This window comes from Ranitomeya variabilis, chromosome 3, assembly GCF_051348905.1.
Source record: "Ranitomeya variabilis isolate aRanVar5 chromosome 3, aRanVar5.hap1, whole genome shotgun sequence".
NCBI classification, from domain to species: Eukaryota; Metazoa; Chordata; class Amphibia; order Anura; family Dendrobatidae; genus Ranitomeya; species Ranitomeya variabilis.
In genome coordinates this window covers 732,638,001-732,662,162 of record NC_135234.1, presented here as the reverse complement: position 1 = coordinate 732,662,162, position 24,162 = coordinate 732,638,001, and the positions used below count along the sequence as shown (strand labels likewise).

General features: G+C 44.0%; 1 protein-coding gene across 2 annotated transcripts in view; it reads left to right on the top strand.

Moving 5' to 3' along the window:
* MRE11 (MRE11 double strand break repair nuclease) overlaps positions 1 to 24,162 on the top strand; it is a 295,853-nt gene that overhangs the window by 157,266 nt on the left and 114,425 nt on the right. For both annotated transcript variants that reach the window (XM_077298437.1, XM_077298438.1), the window contains 4 exons: positions 7,174 to 7,347; positions 8,003 to 8,065; positions 8,681 to 8,888; positions 17,188 to 17,262. In XM_077298437.1, the coding sequence (XP_077154552.1) occupies positions 7,174 to 7,347; positions 8,003 to 8,065; positions 8,681 to 8,888; positions 17,188 to 17,262 (520 nt within the window). The remainder of the gene's footprint in view (positions 1 to 7,173; positions 7,348 to 8,002; positions 8,066 to 8,680; positions 8,889 to 17,187; positions 17,263 to 24,162) is intronic.

Sequence of the window (24,162 nt, the reverse complement as noted above, 5' to 3'; positions counted from 1 at the left end):
TCACTGTGTACATACATTACATTACTGATCCTGAGTTACATCCTGTATTATACTCCAGAGCTGCACTGACTATTCTGCTGGTATAGTCACTGTATACATACATTACATTACTGATCCTGTACTGATCCTGATTTACATCCTGTATAATGCTCCAGAGCTGCACTCACTATTCTGCTGGTATAGTCACTGTGTACATACATTACATTACTGATCCTGTACTGATCCTGAGTTACATCCTGTATTATGCTCCAGAGCTGCACTCACTATTCTGCTGGTATAGTCACTGTGTACAGACTTTACATTACTGATCCTGTACTGATCCTGAGTTACATCCTGTATTATACCCCAGAGCTGCACTCACTATTCTGCTGGTGCTGTCACTGGGTTCATACTTTACATTACTGATCCTGTACTGATCCTGAGTTACATCCTGTATTATACTCCAGAGCTACACTCACTATGTATTCTGCTGGTGCAGTCACTGTGTACATACTTTACATTACTGATCCTGTACTGATCCTGAGTTACATCCTGTATTATACTCCAGAGCTACACTCACTATGTATTCTGCTGGTGCAGTCACTGTGTACATACATTACATTACTGATCCTGAGTTACATCCTGTATTATACCCCAGAGCTGCACTCACTATTCTGCTGGTCCAGTCACTGTGTACATACATTACATTCCTGATCCTGTACTGATCTTGAGTTACATCCTGTATTATACTCCAGAGCTGCACTCACTATGTATTCTGCTAGTGCAGTCACTGTGTACATACATTACATTACTGATCCTGAGTTACATCCTGTATTATACTCCAGAGCTGCACTCACTATTCTGCTGGTGCAGTCACTGTGTACATACATTACATTACTGATCCTGAGTTCCATCCTGTATTATACTCCAGAGCTGCACTCACTATTCTGCTGGTGCAGTCACTGTGTACATACATTACATTACTGATCCTGAGTTCCATCCTGTATTATACCCCAGAGCTGCACTCACTATTCTGCTGGTGCAGTCACTGTGTACATACATTACATTACTGATCCTGAGTTACATCCTGTATTGTACTCCAGAGCTGCACTCACTATTCTGCTGGTGCAGTCACTGTGTACATACATTACATTACTGATCCTGATTTGCATCCTGTATTATACTCCAGAGCTGCACTCACTATTCTGCTGGTGCAGTCACTGTGTACATACATTACATTACTGATCCTGATTTGCATCCTGTATTATACTCCAGAGCTGCACTCACAATTCTGCTGGTGCAGTCACTGTGTACATACATTACATTACTGATCCTGATTTGCATCCTGTATTATACTCCAGAGCTGCACTCACTATTCTGCTGGTGCAGTCACTGTGTACATACATTACATTACTGATCCTGATTTGCATCCTGTATTATACTCCAGAGCTGCACTCACAATTCTGCTGGTGCAGTCACTGTGTACATACATTACATTACTGATCCTGATTTGCATCCTGTATTATACTCCAGAGCTGTACTCACTAGCCAATATCTATTCTTGGACTGAAAATGCCTTGATGTCTTTGTCAGAGCACGTGGCACTAGGGGGCCTGCACCCTGCGTCTATGTTCCGTGTCTGCAATGACTACACTCAGTTGGATCTGCATTCGGTACCATAAGTGTCCACTGTCGGACATCTCCAGTCAAGGCTACGTTGGAGAATAATGGAAAATTCTTCAGACAGAGGGTTTTTGAGATTTGTTTTTTATTTCCAGACCGATGAGTAATTGCTTGAAATGCAGCGACGCTGGGTTCACAAACCATGGAGACAGCTTCACTAAGAACATAGAGACAGAGCAGACAGCAGACATAGGCGATGCCGGCCATCTCGCACCCACCTCTATTATTTCCTTTTTTTTGTCTTAGCTTCAATATATACTGACCCCTGACATGTAAATTCACGCACTGTCGTTTTTCCGCCCACAGGAAGAATGTTCTAAGTATCTGCTGCTCATTCAGGAAAATGACTTTGTCTTTTCTTTTTTTTTTTCTTGATATATTATAAATTTAGAAATTAAACGGAAACTGGCAGCAGAAGATGACTGTTCAAACCAAGCAGAGAAATTACGGGTACCAATAATGACTATTACACATTAGCGTTTCGGCTTGGTTATGTGACCCCCTCTATTACTCCGGCACCCAGCCTTTCCTCTTGCAGTGAGATCGCAGGTGCTAATTGGATATTATGGCAATGACAAGCTTAATAATAAAACCATACACTGCACTAAGAAACGGGAAAAAAATTTCAAGTGGGTTTAAATGGTGGAAAAAAAAAGAACAATTCCTCCAATATATATTTTTTTTAGTTTGTTTTTATTGCTTACATTGAATGTTATGAATGGGAGAAACAATGAATAATCTTGTAGTTAAGATTCCATTTAATTAGTGATGAGTGAACGTGCTGAGATAAGGTGTTATCCGCCATGCTTGGGTGCTAACTTGTTGGGGTGATCTCCTAAAGTGAAACCTTTTGTGATTGCCTGTTCCTGACCAAACTATGAGCCAAGTTCATGCTTAAAAGAGAGACACAGAGTCGTATGTATGCTCCTTCCTCGGCAAAGGCTGGCACACAAGTGAACTTTATTCTTAAAACAAAGAATCTTGTAACAGGCAGGAAGTGGGTGTTGTACAACTTCTGAATAGTAATGGTGTCAGTCTCTGATAGATCCTTGCCAACTCCACTCCATATATGTTATTTAGTCCAATGTCCAGTACAACGTCTGAATAGTAATGGTGTCAGTCTATGATAGGTCCTTGCCAACTCCATTCCATATATGTTATTTAGTCCAATGTCCAGTACAACGTCTGAATAGTAATGGTGTCAGTCTATGATAGGTCCTTGCCAACTCCATTCCATATATGTTATTTAGTCCAATATCCAGTACAACGTCTGAATAGTAATGGTGTCAGTCTATGATAGGTCCTTGCCAACTCCATTCCATATATGTTATTTAGTCCAATGTCCAGTACAACGTCTGAATAGTAATGGTATCAGTCTATGATAGGTCCTTGCCAACTCCATTCCATATATGTTATTTAGTCCAATGTCCAGTACAACGTCTGAATAGTAATGGTGTCAGTCTATGATAGGTCCTTGCCAACTCCACTCCATATATGGTATTCAGTCCAATGTCCAGTACAACATCTGAATAGTAATGGTGTCAGTCTATGATAGGTCCTTGCCAACTCCTCTCCATATATGATATTCAATCCAATGTCCAGTATCTGCTTCACATTACAAAGATTCCTTCCAGGGTGTTGTTCCAGGATATAGTCGCCATCTTTGTCACATAATCTGTGCTGGCTTATGTAAGGTTTAATAATTGATTTCATTAGCCATTCTCTTCTTCACAAAACCGAGTGTCTTCAGCTTGCTTGAAAAATATGTTCGAGTCCCTGCAGCTCCTTGTCTCATGACTGTTCAACAGCCGCAACATATGCAGGGATTGTCTGTTTGTACTGTTCGGGTTCTATATTTGTTTATTTTGATTGTATTTTGTTTAGGCAAATGCGGATGATTTGAACTTTTCTATACTGGAAAAATTGTATTTTGCTGTTTATATGTGAGCTCATGGTCTCCTATGTAGCTAAGTCATAGGCTGTACTTGAAAGTGGCACAAAGCTGAAGATGGTGTTGGGGGTCTACATTAGGTTGCTGGCTGTCATAGTAACCCTATAGCCCCCTCCTGTGATCATGGTGCTGGGGAAGTGAGTCAATGTGTGCCCTCAAAGATGTCAATGAAAATCACATCGATTTAAATGCTGCTGACAGGTCCATAGCATCGTCTTCATTATTAAACAGCAGGGATCAGAGCCAACTCCGGTCGCTGCTGTAGCAATGTGATCACACAACATCTTTTTTTTCTTTTTCAGGTGAGTATGTTCCATAAGGCCTCTTTCACACTTAAGTCTTTTGGCATCAGTTTGAATCCGCTATTTTCCTCAAATAGCGGATCCGCCATTTTTTTTGGGCGGATCCGCTATTTTTCCATAGACATGTATTAGCGACGGATTGTGGCGGATGGTCGTCCGTTCCATCCGCCATGCGACGGATCTGTCGAGATTTGGCGGACGTCATCTAGACATTGACGGACATTGTAACGTTTTTTTGTCTGCGCCGAAATGGCGGTTCGCGACGGATCCGCCGCGTCCGCCATTCCATAGAATGGCCGACGGATCCGTCGCGACCGTCATTTCGGCGGATCAGTCGCCCCAATCCGATTTTTCAATTGCGCATGCTCCAAAAAGTAGATACTTTTCCCAGACAACCCCCAAGTAATGGATCCGTCAAAAAAACGGATCCGTTAGAACCGTTTTCTCAACAACTGTGACGGATCCGACGATCCGTCACTATGTCGGAGCTGACAGACACCAAACAACTGAAGTATGAAAGAAGCCTAACACAGCTAAAAGTGCAGAGGTTAAAAAGAATGAACATAAGCACAGCAATGGAAAAACGACTTGATGTGCGTATGTTCAATCTTTTTTGATTTTTTTTTTTTTTTTTACTTTTTTTTTTAGTTTTCCAAAGATGACAGCTGGTTAAAAGAATTGGCCTGATCAATCTTCAGGCGGCTTCTGCTTGCAAGTTTAAAAAGAAAATGAAAAAAACAATCTTCTCGCGGCTTCTGCTTGCAGGTTTTTTTTAAAAAAAAAAAAAAACAGCCAAAAAGTGTCCTAAAGTATTCTCCTTTCTGAAAAACTAGCCTGGTTCATACTTCTGCAAGGTGCCATGTGCACAGACCGTTAGTGGTGTGTGCTGGCTGTAGGACACAGCTGGCACCCGCCTTGTATAAGCCCGATTCATAACCATGTCCGATGGATTTCAGAAAGGCGTTAAAGGAACTGTGTCCGTTCTGTGAACAAGTTGATGTCCTGTTCTTTAGCATTATTGCATAACATAATTGGCCATTTAAATTCCACTGGGATCCATTAAAAAGAAATGAAAATGGAAGACATCAGATTTTAACGAAACTATTTTTAAGCAAAAAAATTTTTTTGAGTTTTTAATAATAGATGAGAAAGAATGGAAGCCACGTGGGAGAAAAATAGTGTGTTTTGTGGATGTGGATAACACTATAGTCCTAGATCTTGGATTCCTTGTATGGACCAAAAGTGTATTAATATGAAAAATGGCAAGAAAACTGGGAAAGAAAATAAGGTTAAAGATATGTTCCCATTTCAGCCATTCATACTGGTTGGGTTATACTATTTCCTTAACTCTCATTGACCTGTATATGAATAGCGTAGCACAGATCGTTCACTATGTTAGTCAATGCACATGTCGGTCTGGGGCGCGGGACACCGGAGCGCCGTCTTTTGTCACTTTTCGTCGAGTCACGCATAAATGAATATGCATGTGCCAATGCCTCTTTAGAAAACCAGTAATCTTAACCTTACTTGTATATTGGTATATTCACTTATTTATAGGGTCTAAAAGGTAACCCTTCTCCTTGTGGAGAGTGCCATGCCTGGCGTGTCAGTGTGAAGACATGTTCCTCTAGGAAATTAAGTATGCAAATTGCATCTTCAGAGAGGAAGTGGACAGAAGCAGTGATCCTAAGTCAATAACGCCTCTTTAACGAGTATTCATTATGACTTAAGATAAAAGCCAAACCAGAATGTCAGTTGGCAGACACGGTGTTTTGGGGTGGTGCTCATCATCAGTGCAAAGTATGAGATTTCATTTGGCTTTGTGAGATGCTCTAGACTGGGATCTAAGTGGTAAAATCTTTCCTTGTGGTGAGTATCAAGCCAAGCCTGGCATGTCAGAGTGAGGAGATTTATAAGCCATGCAATGCTCCTCTGGGAAACGATTTGCATATTTAATTTTCCGGAGGAGCATTTGCATATATAATTTCCCAGAGGAGCATGGTTGTCTTATAAATATCCTCATGCTAACCTACCAGACTAGGCTTGTCACTCTCCTCAAGGAGAAACATTAATCCTTAGACCCCAGTGCAGTGCCTTTCACTGAGCTAAATCAGATCTCATACTTTGCACTGATGAGGGGCAATACCCCAAAGCACCGTGTCTGCAAATTGAAATTCTGGTTTGGCTTTTATCCTAAGTGATATTGCAAGGCTTGTTAAAGAGTTGATATTGACTTTTAGGGTTGCTGCTTCCAATAAGTGGCGCTAGCGTTTTAGTTTTCTTCCTCTCTGAAGAGGCAATTTGCACACATATTTTGACAAATTTGTAAAATTTGTGACTTAAATGATTGCAGAATTGCACTGCGCACTGTGAGGATTCTCACGGGATTTGCAAACACATGACTACAAATATGTGATTTGCATGTCGAGTAGATGGGCACAGCCTGGCTCATTGCAAGTGTATTCAGCGAGGTCAGGATGAGGCCGGGAGTATCCAAATTGCATACTTGCAAGGACATGACCGCCTGCTCCTGACGTCGGAGAGTTCTTACAGCGCACATTAGGACCGACAACCCCTATCAAGGTTTTCCATCGCGCCAGAGCTGTGGATTTGGGGTTGTGGAAGGGGAGTCAGTTTTTGGTGGAGTGGGTGGTGGTAGGACTGTTCTCTTTCTAATTTTGATACCGTGAATAGAATGACTGCCATGTAGTTCCATGTTTCTAAATAGTCGCACAACAAAGCTTTCGCTGACCACATCGTCTGTTTGCTTGGGATGTCAGGAACCAGAATCCATATTAAAGAGGACCTGTCACTAGGTCAGAAGTGGCCAGTTTTTGCTCTTATTTCAATCCCGCTGCTCCCAAGTATTCCATCTTTATTTATTGTCTGCTGATTTTTATGGTGTCTACAAGGAGGCGTGGCTCACAGGATCCTCTGGGGCGTGTCTTTAGACTGCTCTGCATAATTACTCTGTGCGCCACACCCCCTTAGAAAAGACTATAAAGCTTAACACTAAATGAAAAGGTCCATATCTCTGGAAACATAAAGCGGATTTAAGAAACACAAAAAGCGGAATATTCAGGGGAGCAATGGGAATAAAATAAAGAGTAAAAGCTGAATCCTTTTCACCTGGTGATAGGGCCTCTTTAAAGGGGTTATCAGTGAGTAGAATGACTATTACATGCAAGAAATGGGGCCCGTGAACACTTCAGCACCGATTTCTCTTCACTTACTTTACAATTATGTGTTTGTCCCCAGAATGTGCAGCTCTCTCTTCTCACCGAGCGAGGGATGGGGGAGGCCGTGCAAGAGTTTGTCGATAAAGAAGAAAAAGATGCCATAGAAGAACTGGTAAAATTCCAGCTTGAGAAAACGCAACGGTTCTTAAAGGAAAGGAACATTGATGCCGAAGAGGAGAAGATTGATGAGGAGGTGGGAGAAGACATTCACTGTTGGTGTTGATTGCCTATTTGTACTGATCCTCCTTGTACAGAGACAAATGTTAGAGAGTTTAATGGGAAAAAAATCAACAAAATAGCTCCCTGTCATAAGAAACAAAGCTGTCTCTACTACCACTCTGTTTACTAACGATCAGATGACAGTTTCCCTTTATTCTCATTCTTTCCTTTTATCTTATTTTGTCCTTTATAACAAATCTTTCTCTTTGCGTCCCAATAAATTAGTTATTCCCCCTCACACACTTTGCTTTTTCTGGCTGCAGCAGGAGCCTCTCCCCTCTGCTCTGCCTGCAGTAGGACAGTAAGGTTCCTAATTCACCAGCTGAAATTGGACCTAGTCAGCAATTAGTGCAGTATAGTCATACCTTCCTCCGGCAGTATTACAATGTGGTACATTACCGTATTTTTTCCAGTCTGCAGTTTGATTCCTCATTGTGGTACTCTTCGATGATGTGTATTATATGATGCCTTTCTTACGGTATTTTATAACATTTATTATTTTATTTTATGTTTTTTATTTTGGTTAAAAAATTCCCACAATTTATTTAGGTTTTTTTTTTTATTATTATTATTTTGTGCCTAAAATTGTGTTCCTCTTACCTGGGTCTGTTATATATTGTGCCTCGAAGGTTCGAAAATTTCGGGAGACCAGAAGAGAGAACACAAATGAGGAAGATGAAGAGGTTCGAGAGGTGAGCGCTTCTGTCTTATATAGACCTAATTTGAGTAGATTATTGATTGAGATGTTTATTTTATAAGTTCTCTAGTTTCGGGAGATATTCTAGCCAGACGCGTTTATTTCTTTTTTTGGGGAGAAGGTGTTTTGGTGATAAATGCTAGATTGGTGGGAGGTCCATCCATTTTCAGCATGCTATAGTGCTATAGACTTGGAGTGAAATGGCAGGGTGCGTGCGCTACCATCTCTCTGTTCAGACTTCTTCTAGGCTTGGTTTTGCAACTTGAGGTATGTGGGACAAGGGTCCCCTGTTCCGCTCTCTGGTGATTAATTGGAGTCCCACCAGACGCCCACCGATTTTGCATGGAACACCTCTTTGGATATAGAATTATAGGGGTTGTCCACTACTAGGACAACCTCTTCTCATTCAGCATGTGTGTCCCCGTTAAAACTAAAACTCTGTGCAGACATTGAACCAGCAGGGAAAGCTTAGAGATCTCAGATCTGAAGACAGCAGAATTGTGAATACAGCTCTGCAGCATAACACAGACTCTAGCTTCATGCTAGTAAAAAGTGCAGCATACAGGGTGATGAACGTGCGCTAATTCAGGCATCTTCTTTGTGGTTTTAGGCAATAAACCGGGCAAGAGCTCACAGATCTCAGGTTGAGGACATTGATATGAGTGATGATGATGGGGAAAAGAGAACATCAGGACCGGCGTTTAATGATTCAGACGAAGACAATGTACCGGCCCCAACACGAGGAAGAGGACGGGGCCGCACCAGAGGGGGGAGAGGACAGAGCACAACCACTCGAGGGACTTCAAGACGAGGAAGAGGTACTCAGGAATCCGGTTTCTTTACCTTCAATCATTGCTTTTTATGGCCGATTGTTAAAAATACCTGAATATGAATATGAGCATACATTGTCCTGCATGTATACAACACAGCAGGAGGGCAGGACATGTACCCCAGAGACATGACGATCACCCCTCGGGACATACATGCCGCCAGTAAAAACCCCAGGGTCTAGCATATATCCCACCTTCCTATAATGTGGGCTCAAAAACTTTATGATGATCTAAAATTCTTTACTTACCTATGGGACCACATGCAGTCAACTATAAACTGTTAGGAACATGCGTTAATTTTCCCTGCAGCGCCTCCAGAGGTAAAATTTAGAATTATGCCATGTTCATGCTCAACAATGTTAGGCACTAATAATGCATAATAGTATACGTCCTTTAGAGGGACAGACCCTAGGTAACATCATCAATTAGGAAAAATAATTGAAGCAAATAAATGGTCAATTATGTACTGTAACATCCCTTATCCTGGTATATATGGTCCCCTCATCCCTATCCTGGTATGCATGGCCTCCTCATCCCAATCCTGGTATGCATGGCCCCCTCATCCCTATCCTGGTGTGCATGGCCCCCTCATCCCTATCCTGGTGTGCATGGCCCCATCCTTATCCTGGTATGATTGGCACCATCCTGGTATGATTGGTCCCATCCTTTTACTTTTATAATTGGCCCCATCCCGTTCCTGGTATCCATGGCCCCATCTTGTTCCTGGTATGATTGGCCCCATCCTGTTACTGGTATGATTGGCCCCATCCCGTTCCTGGTATGATTGGTCCCATCCTTTTACTTTTATAATTGGCCCCATCCCGTTCCTGGTATCCATGGCCCCATCTTGTTCCTGGTATGATTGGCCCCATCCTGTTACTGGTATGATTGGCCCCATCCCGTTCCTGGTATGATTGGTCCCATCCTTATTCTTTTATAATTGGCCCCATCCCGTTCCTGGTATCCATGGCCCCATCTTGTTCCTGGTATGATTGGCCCCATCCTGTTACTGGTATGATTGGCCCCATCCCGTTCCTGGTGTGATTGGTCCCATCCTTATTCTTTTATAATTGGCCCCATCCCGTTCCTGGTATCCATGGCCCCATCTTGTTCCTGGTATGATTGGCCCCATCCTGTTACTGGTATGATTGGCCCCATCCCGTTCCTGGTGTGATTGGTCCCATCCTTATTCTTTTATAATTGGTCCCATCCCATTCCTGGTATGCATGGCCCCATCAGGAAAGATTGAAAAAAAAACAAAAAAAAAACAAAACATTACACTCCGCTCCCTCGCAGCGTCCTGCTCCGGTGCCAGCAGCTGCTTAATGCTTGTAAGCAGCGCATGGCAGGGACGTCATGTGCTGCTCACAAGCAGAGCACAGCTGCCGGAATACGGTACTCACCGGGACCCTTGTCATTCCCATCCTTGGTCATTTTTTCATTAAGGATATGTATTGCCAAGTTTTTAACACTAAGGTTCGGATACGGCTTTAAAGAAGGCTACTACTTGCGATATAAAGCAATTTTATTTCTAAGGACAAAATTAAAGGAATATTATGATATTACTTTTGTATATTTTAACATACAAAGGTTAAGCGCATATAAAGATTAAGTACATATAATGATTAAGTACGTATAAAGATAACTACATACAGTATACTCACATCATCATCAAGGAGCTTTTAAACATCATCCGTCTGGAATATTGGAGAAGCAACACCAAGACAGAGAACCAGTGGGAAATTCACAACACTGCATGGGCGTCCACACTTATGCAGGTATCACAACACTCTACACATATACAGAAAGTACAGGTACCCAAGTTTCTACTTCTATCTCAGTCATGTTTCTCTGATCTTATATAGTGATTTACACTACATAGTTACTCTGGTTTCACCTTACCCCTCCAGTGCCCAGCTTTCAAAATCAGATGAATCAGAGATACCAGGCAGACATCAAATGATGGGCTATAAACCCTGAATATAAAAGCCGGCAAGGATTAGATAAAACCACCACAGAGAGAGGTTAAATGAACCTTCATGTTTTACAATAACAAACAACAAACATAGAGAAACATAGAACTGTTTGTGATAAAGACTTTCGGACAATAGGTAAACAGTTCTCAAGATTGTGTCACTAGGAGCATTGTCTATCTATAAAAGCATGACCAGCAATGCTACTCTGTCATGGTTAGAATGTATTCTGTATAATTCAATATGCACTCAAAATATCAATTTTTATATTCACACTACAGGATAGTATGAGATACTTTATTAATTAAATACTTTCCTGAAGTCAAGATATACTATATCAACCGCATTTCCCTGATCAACCCAGTCAGTGATTCCGTCATAGAAGGAAATTAGATTAGTCTGTCATGATTTGTTTTCTACAATCCCATGCTGGCTCTGGTTAATTATCTATTCTTATCCAAGTACTTACATACAGCCTGTTTAATAATTTGTTCACATATATTTACTGGTATAGAAGTAAGGCTCACTGGCCTTAAAGGTACCTTCACACGAAACGACTTTGTAACGATATCGCTAGCGATCCGTGACGTTGCAGCGTCCTGGCTAGCGATATCGTTTAGTTTGACACGCAGCAGTGATCAGGATCCTGCTGTGATGTCGCTGGTCGCTGAATAAAGTTCAGAACTTTATTTGGTCGTCCGATCGCCGTGTATCGTTGTGTTTGACAGCAAAAGCAACGATACCAGCGATATTTTACACTGGTAACCAGGGTAAACATCGGGTTACTAAGCGCAGAGCCGCGCTTAGTAACCAGATGTTTACCCTGGTTACCAGCGTAAAATGTAAAAAAAACAAACAGTACATACTTACATGCGTCCCCCGGCGTCCGCTTCCCACACTGACTGAGCGCCGCAAAGTGAAAGCACAGCACAGCGGTGACGTCACCGCTGTGCCCTGCTACTGCCGGCGCTCACACAGTGCAGGAAGCGGATGCCGGGGGACGCATGTAAGTATGTACTGTTTGTTTTTTTTTACATTTTACGCTGGTAACTAGGGTAAACATCGGGTTACTAAGCGCGGCCCTGCGCTTAGCAACCCGATGTTTACCCTGGTTACCCGGGGACCTCGGCATCGTTGGTCGCTGGAGAGCGGTCTGTGTGACAGCTCTCCAGCGATCAAACAGCGACGCTGCAGCGATCGACATCATTGTCGCTATCGCTGCAGCGTCGCTCCATGTGAAGGTACCTTTAGTTTCCTGGCTCAGTCTTCTTTACTTTTTTGAAGATAGGGACAACGTTTGCCCTTCTTCAGTCCTCTGAGACTTCTCCTGTTTTCCAGGGTTTTTCAAAGATTCTGGCTAGTGGTTCTACAATTTCCTCTGCTAACTCGTTCAGTCACCGTCTCTTTGTTCATGGATTGTGTGGATTCTTTTATTCCTTCGATGGCACCATGAAGATCAGTTGATGTTACATTTGCTTTCTTAGAGAACACAGATGCAAAATAGGAATTTAAAAGTTCAGCCTTCTCGACATCATTTTTGACCCCCATTTTATGCAGGTATATGGGAAGGAGGACTTCTCCTCAGTTTCTGGATGGGATCCATTTTTAGGCGAGGGCATATTGCACATACGCAGTCATTCTTCATAGATGATTGTTTTTTGCAGTTCCAACCTATTGACCACTGTCAACATTTTTTATTTTTATAAGTGCTGCACATTTCATTTTCCCTCTTATGGCGTGTGTGCTCCGCATTACAACAAGACGGGTGCGTCTAATGCACCAGCCTCTGAAGTGATAAATGCTGCGTACTCTTCAGCAGCTGACTACATTAATGCCACTTTCCCAGCACCGATCATCCATTTCTATGAGCCTAGAGGAGCGCTGGATTGTATTATCCTCCAATAATTCCATCATTTAACACATTTTTATAGGCTCACTGAAGTAGTTAATTGGATCTTTTTGGAGGTGCGCTCCCCCACCATCTTATCCCTCTGTACTATTATCGGATTTGTCACGTGATTAGATGCCCTATAGGACGACTTGCAACCCTATAAAAATGTCTGTACATTTTAAAGCCTCAATGATTTACAAAAAAAAACCATCACATTTCATCATTACACCTGCATTAGAGGGTTGATGTTCAGGCTCTGTGCGACCACTTGAGTTTCTCCACATCAGACACCATATTCCTGACTGTGCACTGGTCACCAGAAAGGCACTTTCTTCAAACTGTCCCCCTATCTGTAGAGGATAACAGTTGTCCAATGGCCTTTATATGCTGGAGCCTTAAAGGCAATAGACATCTCTGACATCGAAAAGTTGAATTCTAGATGTGCAAGTAGTTACCTTTATTTAATAGAAAGATCAGTTTGAAATCTTCATTTTTTCATTTCATTTTCACACCCCCGATATCTATTTTGCAGACTGATCAAAATGTTAGATTTTTGTCTTATGGGAGTATCTCTCCCAGTAATATGGGCTCTGACGACACATCGTCATTCTGGTGCTGGGGTGAATTATTCTTAATTATGCTAGGCATATTGTTTCCTTTTTAAGTACGTCCAGGAAAATGAGCAGTTGTTTCCTATGAGTCATTCTGTTGTTGTTTGTTAATTTGTGGAATACCTGCTGATTCCCTATTGTATCAGCCCCCCGTGGTTTCTTAGTCTACACAGTGGTAAATGGCCCTCGGGCCTGAGGTTCCCCATCCCTGCTCTACAGGATCAGCCCAAGGGACCATGGCTCTAGCTGGTGGATTACAGCTCTGCTCCACTGCCCATCACTGAACTCACAAAGACGTTTGGAGAACCCCAGTTGGGACTGTACTATATGTTGTACTGACGGGAGCTGGATATATGCACTACGGTCATGGTATCGGTCATCTGGAGGAGCATGGTCTGTGACTGCAGAATATACCAACAGGAGATATCAAAACTGTAGGACAACCAAAAGTTGGGAGACAGTGTGTATGGCCTGATATGGGGCAATGGAAGTACTGGCCCCGGGTTGGCATCTAGTTGACTGGAGGCATTGCATTGTGGCCATCTAACCGGAGTTGCTGGAAGACCCTGAACGTAAAGAAAAAAATATTTCCATTGTTACCCTGCCTAAGTGAATATTACAACCCACAACCTTCATAGGCTCGATGTAAGAGCTTTCAGTATTAGGTTATTTTTCGGCCTAGCTCCTATCCTGCACTTATTTCCTTATCACGTGCTGTCCACCTTTTCTGTAGCATGTTTTTTTTCCTGCCCTCCCAGAGATGACACTCGGGCCAGTAGAACCTTTGAAGTACCGGCTCCTGGGTTTTGTCTATGCACAGATGCCCATGTCAGACATGAGAATGGGCCAGGTCTAGTACCCTGCCCTTATAGGGACCCGGTACTAACAGCTGATCTAATATTTCCCCTCTCAGTTTAGTGACCTGACACTGATATAGCAAATCCTCATTTACTGCGAAATATGGAAACCTGGTGTCGGCCCCCAGCTCTTGGGCAACCCCATTTATAACAGTAACCTTGTCGATTTTAATGTAAGTTCCTCCATTTCAGCAGTCCCAAAATTATCCAAATAAAACCCCAAATTAGGAATCTCAGCCTCATGGGTCACCATCTCGTCCTTGTCGCCAGCAAGGATACACAGGGGGAACTCATCCGTCTCCGACTGCGATGGGGATTCTTCATGGTTGAACTGGCTCCCATCTGAGTAATTTGGTGCCCCCGCCTTTCGCCATAAGTCTCAGAACAAGCTAAAGTCCCACCCTATTATTACTGAGTGTCGCAGGTCTTTAACTACTCCGACATCATGGGACTCAGTGTCACAGTTCATTGTTATAGTCACTCTAGCAAAGGGGTAGTCCTTGGTGTCCCCGTGGATTCAGTGGACATCCACAAGCTTTCCAGTGATCAACTTGTGGGGTAGTTTGGCTCTCAGGAGAGTCAAACTAAAAAAAACACGGAAATTGTTTTGATACAAAAAATAAAATATAACTTTTAATACATCTAATTAGAAGACCAAGACAGACAACAATCACTGTACATGTATACCGTGCTCTCTACGTACACTCTAGGATAGATACCTGGACCCATTGAAGCGTCGTTACGCGAGACAGCCGTCGTCCTGTCTGCCTCTCCCTGCATTCCTCTGTAACCTGCGCATCGCAACTATGTCTATGCGCTGAAAATGGAATAAAGGACTTTTCACATTCATTGAATTGGTGAGTGCCGCATATTCTTTTTTTTTCAGGTTACTATTGACAACCACTTTTATGCTGAGCACCAGACACCATTCATTGAACCGCTACAGCTCTATGGATAAAAGTCTATTTTCCACTATTGAAACTGCATAGATTGCTGGCGCTGTTGCTGTCTTTTATCATTAATGTTTTCCTTTCTTTGCTCTGCTATTGCAAGGGTTAATCAGTTCAGTTGATCTCCTGAATCTCTCCATTCTGCATGGTCTCAGCTGTTCTGATTTCACCACTCCCCTCTAACATATGCTCACCACTGGCACCTGGTAGTTGCCAGTGATAGTTCTGCTTCCTGGTTTGGGGTTGAAGGAGAAGTTCAGTGTTTGGAGTAGGCGGTTGGAGAGTTTTTCAGAAGATTGCTGTGTGGAGTTGGTTTGCATGTTTATCCTTATCCTCTCCTATTTGGTTTATGCCTCCTATTCCTCCTCTTTTTCCCACTTTCTTGTTTTGTGAGTGTATCTGTATGAATGTAGTTTCCTTTTATCCCTGTCTGCTAACCCTTGTCTGTCTGGTTAGTATTTTCCAATACACTTCGGCCTCACGCCTCCCTGGGTGGGGGGAGGGAATAGATAAGGATTAAGCATAGCAAGGTATGAGACCCCGGTCTCTCCACCATCCGGGGTAAGCCGGAGGACAGGGATAGCCTAGAGTGCCTCTAGTTCGAGGGATCCGATTGGTGCTCACTGTCCCTTGTGACAAGGCGGAAACATCACATGAGGTGTGTCAAGAATCTTTGACACTGAACATTTGTAGCGCTGCCTTTCTTAAATATATTATATTCAGTCAACAGTCTTATCATGTTTTGCACCCGTTTTCCATTCTGTTGCTGTTCTGATAGATCGGCGAATAGATAAGTAGATAATAGATATATCCATCTAATGATAGATAGACAGACACATAGATATTATATACATATGAGAGAGTCTGATAGATAACCAAAAAAGGAAGGCAGCACTCCAATCCTTTGTGCAAAAAAAAATGACTTTTTATAATCCCCAAGAAGTGCAATGCAACATTTCGGCTCATAAGTATTGAGCAATGCTTAAGCAGCACGGTGGCTCGGTGGTTAGCACCATTGCTTTGCAGCACTGGGGTCCTGGATTCAAATCCTACCTAGGGCAAAATCTGCAATGAGTTTTTATGTTCTTCCTGTGTTTGAAGGGAGTTTCATCCGAGTTCTTCTGGTTTCCTCCCACACTCCAGACATACTGATAGGGAATCTAGATTATGAGCTTCAGAAGGGACAGCGATGATGATGTCTGACAAATGCTGTGGAATTAATGGCATTATATAAGTGGGTAAAATAAATAAACATGCTCCTCACATCAAGTCTAAGGCAGTTTTTAATTAGAGCTGGATCCTACCTACCTTTTAACTTTTAAGGCGCTAGCCCAGAGAAAGTAAGTTTGCCAAGGTCGGTTCACATCTGTAATGAGATGATTTGTCGTGTCTGGTGGACACATAAAAAATGGCCAATTTGTGCCTGCAGTACCTCATTTTTATGAGTTTATTCTATATACCTGTAATGCAGCCCAAATTTCATCTGTTCAATGTTTGCATGTATTTTAGCAATCCCAGTGCTGCACTTGTGATGGATGGGTATGGCAGCGTCTGTAAGCGCTAAGGTACAGTACATGGAAACATTGAATATAAGAAATGTAAACTGCATTACTGATATTTGGACTGTACTTATAAAAAGGAAGGTACGTTGTACATAAATTAGCAAATCATGAGAGCCCACCAGCCACGACAAGGATAACTGTCTTTGATTTGACCATAAACCTAATATTTATCAGACATGTTTCTCCTGGGTTGTAAGCCTACAAATGTGAAGGGCAGAAAGGATCCAGCACTAACTGAAAACAGCTTTGTGCGCGGAGTACCTCAATTTTATAAGTACAGTCTATATGGTAGTAATGCAGTTAATATTTCATATACTCAATGTCTGCATATATCTTGGCACATACAGTGCTCTACTTGTTTGGATGGATGGATAGAGAGATGTGAAGATAGATAAAATATGATATAGTATATTTTTATGCTTATATGTATTTCTTTATTATAGGAAGTACGAGCAGTGATGTTCCCTCCAGCGGTCGAGCATCTAAAGCACCATCTAAGAACATGTCTATCTTTGACGGTAAGTGCCGTGTTAATTTTGGAGTATGTCTGACCTGTCGTAATAAATGTAGAAGTATTGTAGAATATCCTTTGTTGGGAAGAAATGAACAATTTCCATATTTCGGGCTTGGGCTGTGTGACACCCCATATGGCTGCCCTTGGCTTCCTCTGGGGTTCTTACCCTACTTCTTCCGGAATAACCCACCTGACATAAGACGAGGGTTCTAGAACTCCTATTTACTGGAGATTTTATTCTTTCATTCATTAACCCCCTCCTTCCTACGTGACACAGTGCGCAGCCCCCGCCTTTCTTTTATGTCATACGACCATGTGAAGCCATTGACCAGAGAATTAGGAGAAGTGGATGATTGGGGTTTAATGTAATCCCTGGCTGTACCTGGTTCTATAAGAGCGGAGCACAGCATGTAATTAGCCGCTTTGTCTTCTTGCTCTCGGTACGGTCCTTACAGAGATTATGCTCCTTTGGGCTGAGTTCTATCCGCACATGGACCCTGAAAGAAGCATTCAACTGCTGAAATAAAAACCCATCTTTATTTCTAGCTCTCAGAGCCTGATCGGAGCTGTAGTTGTAGTTTTGCCATTATTTGCGGACCGCAGGGATAATTTGTAGACGTATGGAGCATTGTACTTTTGCAATTTGCTTTATATATTATGCATAATACAGAACTGACTTGTTAAAGGGAATATGTCAGCAAGTTTTTGCTATGTAATCTGAGAGAAGCATAATGTAGAGCCAGAGAGCCCGATTCCAGGAATGTGTCACTTGCTGTAGTTTCAATACTATCAGTGTTTTATCAGCAGGAGATTATCCCTGCAGGACTAGGTGTGGTGTGCCAGGCAGTCCAGCTAATCTGTGTCACCACGCCCCCATCACTGATTGGCAGCTTACTCACAGTGTACCAGGAAGCTGCCAGTCAGTGATGTGGGCGGGATTAAACACAGGTTAGCATTCTGAGCGCAGCTACATTTACAGGGATTTTTATAAAAACTGTGCCAAGCAGTCCAGTAAGTGACATATTTCTGGAATCAGGCTCTCTGCTCCTACATCATGCTGCTCTCAGATTTCATCGCAAAAACCTGCTTACAGATTGCTGAAGAACGAATGTAATAGCAATGGACATCACACAATGATGATTCCAGAAATGACACTTTCTCATGTAATTCTTTTTAGAATATTTAGAATATATTGAGGAAATCATCCAGCCCTTTTATAAAAGCTGTTATAGTGGCGGCCATTACTACTTCTTGTGGTCTGCATACTACAGTCTGATTGCTCTAACTGTAAAGAACCCTTTCCTACTAGGTCTTTAGTATGGTCTTTGGAAGGTTGGTGTGACCTCCCTTGACCTTTGAAAAAACATCACGTTTGCACCCTACTGTATATGTGTGTGTGTGTGTATATATATATATATATATATATATATATATATATATATATATATATATATATATAAATTTGAAGAAAAGAAGGCAGCACTCCAAATCCTTTTCAAAGTGGAAAATGTGCAGTTTATTCAAGCCCACATCTTTCTTGTGCGACGTCTCGGCTCGCAATGAGCCTTTCTCAAGCAGTGGGTGTGACTTACTATTGTGCTTATATAGGCGTAATCTACACCCATTTACATATACAGCCATTGATATCCATTTACATACTCATTTGAAATCCATCATTAATAATATTAATCCTCAGTGTACTTCCCTTATACATAAAGTGCGATTTATACTTAAAGTGCGGTGTGCTAAGGTGCTATTATACATCATGTGTCTTCACAGTTATATTTCTCATACATTGGGCACTATTTCATTAAGTTGACATATTTATATCCCATATTTATATACATATTTGTCGTTTTTTTCTTACCCTGCTGCGTCTGGGTAAATGCACATGGAGGACGCTGTGTTCGCCATTACTGGCGTTCTACGTCACCTACTGCGCATGTCATAGTCTCCCTCCTCTCTGTCACGGACTATCAACCAATCACAATATGTTTTGGTACCCTTCCCCTTGCGCTTGCGCACTGATGTTTTGTCTTCAGTTAAGCGCCATCTTTAGTGGGGCTTCCAAACTGCACCTCTCAGTATTAATTAGATACCGTTGTTACTATGGCGATTTATTCCAACTTCTGTCACTCTTACTAATTTTCAAAGTGTTTTGTTTCCACTGTGACATACCGGGCGGCACCTTATTCAGGCTGTCTCCGATTGTCAATGGGTCTCCACCCAGATGTGTAGCCCCTCCGGACCACAGCATCATCATACAGAGAATCCATAAAAGTGGATAATTTTCATACTTCAATGAATTTAACCATACACATCTAGTTTTCATATGTTCACTTTATTGTACTGTATACATTATTGTGACTGGCTGGCTGTCAATCATGACATAAAAATTAACGAAAAATGTAATAAACATATATAGGGAGAAGGGGAGAAAAGAAAAAAAGAAAAAACTTTTTATCCTCCATGTGTTTCCATCCCATTTTCTCGCAGGTTGATGATACATTGTGAAGATACCACTAAAATTAAAACATAAAATATACAAAGTTAAAAATTGAGGCAACACAACAAGTTATATTATGTACTGTGCCCCAATATTTCAGACCGGAGTCCATATACACCTAATTCCCAAGTGTATCCCTATAGGGACTAATACATATTTGGCTGAATTTTAAATTCTGCATTAAGTCCTTTTGGTCTTAAGGTATTCAACTCGTAAATCCATTTAAGTTCTTGTCTTTTTAGTAGGCATACTCTATCCCCCCCTCTCCTCTGCACAGGGATTCTATCTATTATTCTGAACTTGAGATCTTTTTCTGCGTGTTTGAATTCCGTGAAATGTTTAGAGACCGGGAGGTCTAATCTTTTCTTCCTAATAGAGTGGCGATGGTTATTGATCCGTACTTTTAACTCACAAGTTGTTTTTCCTACGTACCATAATTTGCACGGACATTCTAGTAGGTATATCACATGGTCTGAACTGCAGGTTAGAAACTGCCTTATCCTGTATTCCTTACCCGTATCTGGATGTTTGAAAGTGGAGCCTTTTATCATATGGGTACAATTAACGCACGAGAGGCATGGGAAACAGCCTTTTGGACTAGTTCCCATAATTGTGGTCTGATAAGAATTTTTTAGGGGGCCTATATCTGATTTCACTACATAGTCTTTGATGTTTTTACCTCTACAATAAGAGAATAATGGGGGTTCCCCAAATTCCCTGATTGTTGGTAGGCAATTTTTTAACATACCCCAATGTTTTCTAATGACTCCAACTATATTTTTGCTCTCTTCTGTGTATGTCATGACACACGGTATTCTTGTTAATGCTTTTCTCTTATCACTCTTGACTAGTAGTCCCCTTCTATCTTTCTTTAAGGCCACAGATTTAGCTGCATTTAATATTTTCTTTGGATATCCTCTTTCCAAGAATTTATTTACCAGTGTATCCACAACTCCTTTTACTTCTCTCTCTTCTTTCACAATCCTGCGGACTCTAAGTTACTGGCTAAGAGGTATCGATCTCACCTCAGAGGATATCCAAAGAAAATATAACCATCGCCACTCTATTAGGAAGAAAAGATTAGACCTCCTGGTCTCTAAACATTTCACGGAATTCAAACACGCAGAAAAAGATCTCGAGTTCAGAATAATAGACAGAATCCCTGTGCAGAGGAGAGGGGGGGATAGAGTATGCCTACTAAAAAGACAAGAACTTAAATGGATTTACGAGTTGAATACCTTAAGACCAAAAGGACTTAATGCAGAATTTAAAATTCAGCCAAATATGTATTAGTCCCTATAGGGATACACTTGGGAATTAGGTGTATATGGACTCCGGTCTGAAATATTGGGGCACAGTACATAATATAACTTGTTGTGTTGCCTCAATTTTTAACTTTGTATATTTTATGTTTTAATTTTAGTGGTATCTTCACAATGTATCATCAACCTGCGAGAAAATGGGATGGAAACACATGGAGGATAAAAAGTTTTTTCTTTTCTCCCCTTCTCCCTATATATGTTTATTACATTTTTCGTTAATTTTTATGTCATGATTGACAGCCAGCCAGTCACAATAATGTATACAGTACAATAAAGTGAACATATGAAAACTAGATGTGTATGGTTAAATTCATTGAAGTATGAAAATTATCCACTTTTATGGATTCTCTGTATGATGATGCTGTGGTCCGGAGGGGCTACACATCTGGGTGGAGACCCATTGACAATCGGAGACAGCCTGAATAAGGTGCCGTCCGGTATGTCAGAGTGGAAACAAAACACTTTGAAAATTAGTAAGAGTGACAGAAGTTGGAATAAATCGCCATAGTAACAACGGTATCTAATTAATACTGAGAGGTGCAGTTTGGAAGCCCCACTAAAGATGGCGCTTAACTAAAGACAAAACATCAGTGCGCAAGCGCAAGGGGAAGGGTACCAAAACATATTGTGATTGGTTGATAGTCCGTGACAGAGAGGAGGGAGACTATGACATGCGCAGTAGGTGACGTAGAACGCCAGTAATGGCGAACACAGCGTCCTCCATGTGCATTTACCCAGACGCAGCAGGGTAAGAAAAAAACGACAAATATGTATATAAATATGGGATATAAATATGTCAACTTAATGAAATAGTGCCCAATGTATGAGAAATATAACTGTGAAGACACATGATGTATAATAGCACCTTAGCACACCGCACTTTAAGTATAAATCGCACTTTATGTATAAGGGAAGTACACTGAGGATTAATATTATTAACTAGCTATTGAACCCGTTCTACGCCCGGGTGGCGAGCATTTATATTGGTATATGGTCACCATCCTGTCATGTGCTGCTCCATCCTGCGTCCCCATCCTGTCATGTGCTGCTCCATCCTGCGTCCCCATCCTGTCATGTGCTCCTCCATCCTGCGGCCCCATCCTGTCATGTGCTGCTCCATCCTGCGCCCCCATCCTGTCATGTGCTCCTCCATCCTGCGCCCCCATCCTGTCATGTGCTGCTCAATCCTTCGTCCCCATCCTGTCATGTGCTCCCATCCTGCGCCCCCATCCTGTCATATGCTGCTCCATCCTACACCCCCATCCTGTCATGTGTGTGCCCCCATTCTGTCATGTGCTGCTCCCATCCTGTCATGTGCTGCTCCCATCCTGCGCCCCATCCTGTCATGTGCTCCCATCCTGCACCCCCATCCTGTCATGTGCTGCTCCCATCGTGCGCAATCATTCTGTCATGTGCTGCTCCCATCCCGCGCCCCCATTCTGCCTGTTCCTGTTTCCATTCTGCCATATGTTGCTCCCATCTTTCTCTCTCCGGCTCTACTGCCCGAGTGCGGCTGTGCTGAGTGCGGGCGGCTGTGCTGAGTGCGGGCGGCTGTGCGTGGCTCTGCTGAGTGCGGGCGGCTGTGCGTGGCTCTGCTGACTGCGGGCGGCTGTGCGTGGCTCTGCTGACTGCGGGCGGCTGTGCGTGGCTCTGCTGACTGCGGGCGGCTGTGCGTGGCTCTGCTGACTGCGGGCGGCTGTGCGTGGCTCTGCTGACTGCGGGCGGCTGTGCGTGGCTCTGCTGAGTGCGGGCGGCTGTGCGTGGCTCTGCTGACTGCGGGCGGCTGTGCGTGGCTCTGCTGAGTGCGGGCGGCTGTGCGTGGCTCTGCTGAGTGCGGGCGGCTGTGCGTGGCTCTGCTGACTGCGGGCGGCTGTGCGTGGCTCTGCTGACTGCGGGCGGCTGTGCGTGGCTCTGCTGACTGCGGGCGGCTGTGCGTGGCTCTGCTGACTGCGGGCGGCTGTGCGTGGCTCTGCTGACTGCGGGCGGCTGTGCGTGGCTCTGCTGACTGCGGGCGGCTGTGCGTGGCTCTGCTGACTGCGGGCGGCTGTGCGTGGCTCTGCTGACTGCGGGCGGCTGTGCGTGGCTCTGCTGACTGCGGGCGGCTGTGCGTGGCTCTGCTGACTGCGGGCGGCTGTGCGTGGCTCTGCTGACTGCGGGCGGCTGTGCGTGGCTCTGCTGACTGCGGGCGGCTGTGCGTGGCTCTGCTGACTGCGGGCGGCTGTGCGTGGCTCTGCTGACTGCGGGCGGCTGTGCGTGGCTCTGCTGACTGCGGGCGGCTGTGCGTGGCTCTGCTGACTGCGGGCGGCTGTGCGTGGCTCTGCTGACTGCGGGCGGCTGTGCGTGGCTCTGCTGACTGCGGGCGGCTGTGCGTGGCTCTGCTGACTGCGGGCGGCTGTGCGTGGCTCTGCTGACTGCGGGGGGCTGTGCGTGGCTCTGCTGACTGCGGGCGGCTGTGCGTGGCTCTGCTGACTGCGGGCGGCTGTGCGTGGCTCTGCTGACTGCGGGCGGCTGTGCGTGGCTCTGCTGACTGCGGGCGGCTGTGCGTGGCTCTGCTGACTGCGGGCGGCTGTGCGTGGCTCTGCTGACTGCGGGCGGCTGTGCGTGGCTCTGCTGACTGCGGGCGGCTGTGCGTGGCTCTGCTGACTGCGGGCGGCTGTGCGTGGCTCTGCTGACTGCGGGCGGCTGTGCGTGGCTCTGCTGACTGCGGGCGGCTGTGCGTGGCTCTGCTGACTGCGGGCGGCTGTGCGTGGCTCTGCTGACTGCGGGCGGCTGTGCGTGGCTCTGCTGACTGCGGGCGGCTGTGCGTGGCTCTGCTGACTGCGGGCGGCTGTGCGTGGCTCTGCTGACTGCGGGCGGCTGTGCGTGGCTCTGCTGACTGCGGGCGGCTGTGCGTGGCTCTGCTGACTGCGGGCGGCTGTGCGTGGCTCTGCTGACTGCGGGCGGCTGTGCGTGGCTCTGCTGACTGCGGGCGGCTGTGCGTGGCTCTGCTGACTGCGGGCGGCTGTGCGTGGCTCTGCTGACTGCGGGCGGCTGTGCGTGGCTCTGCTGACTGCGGGCGGCTGTGCGTGGCTCTGCT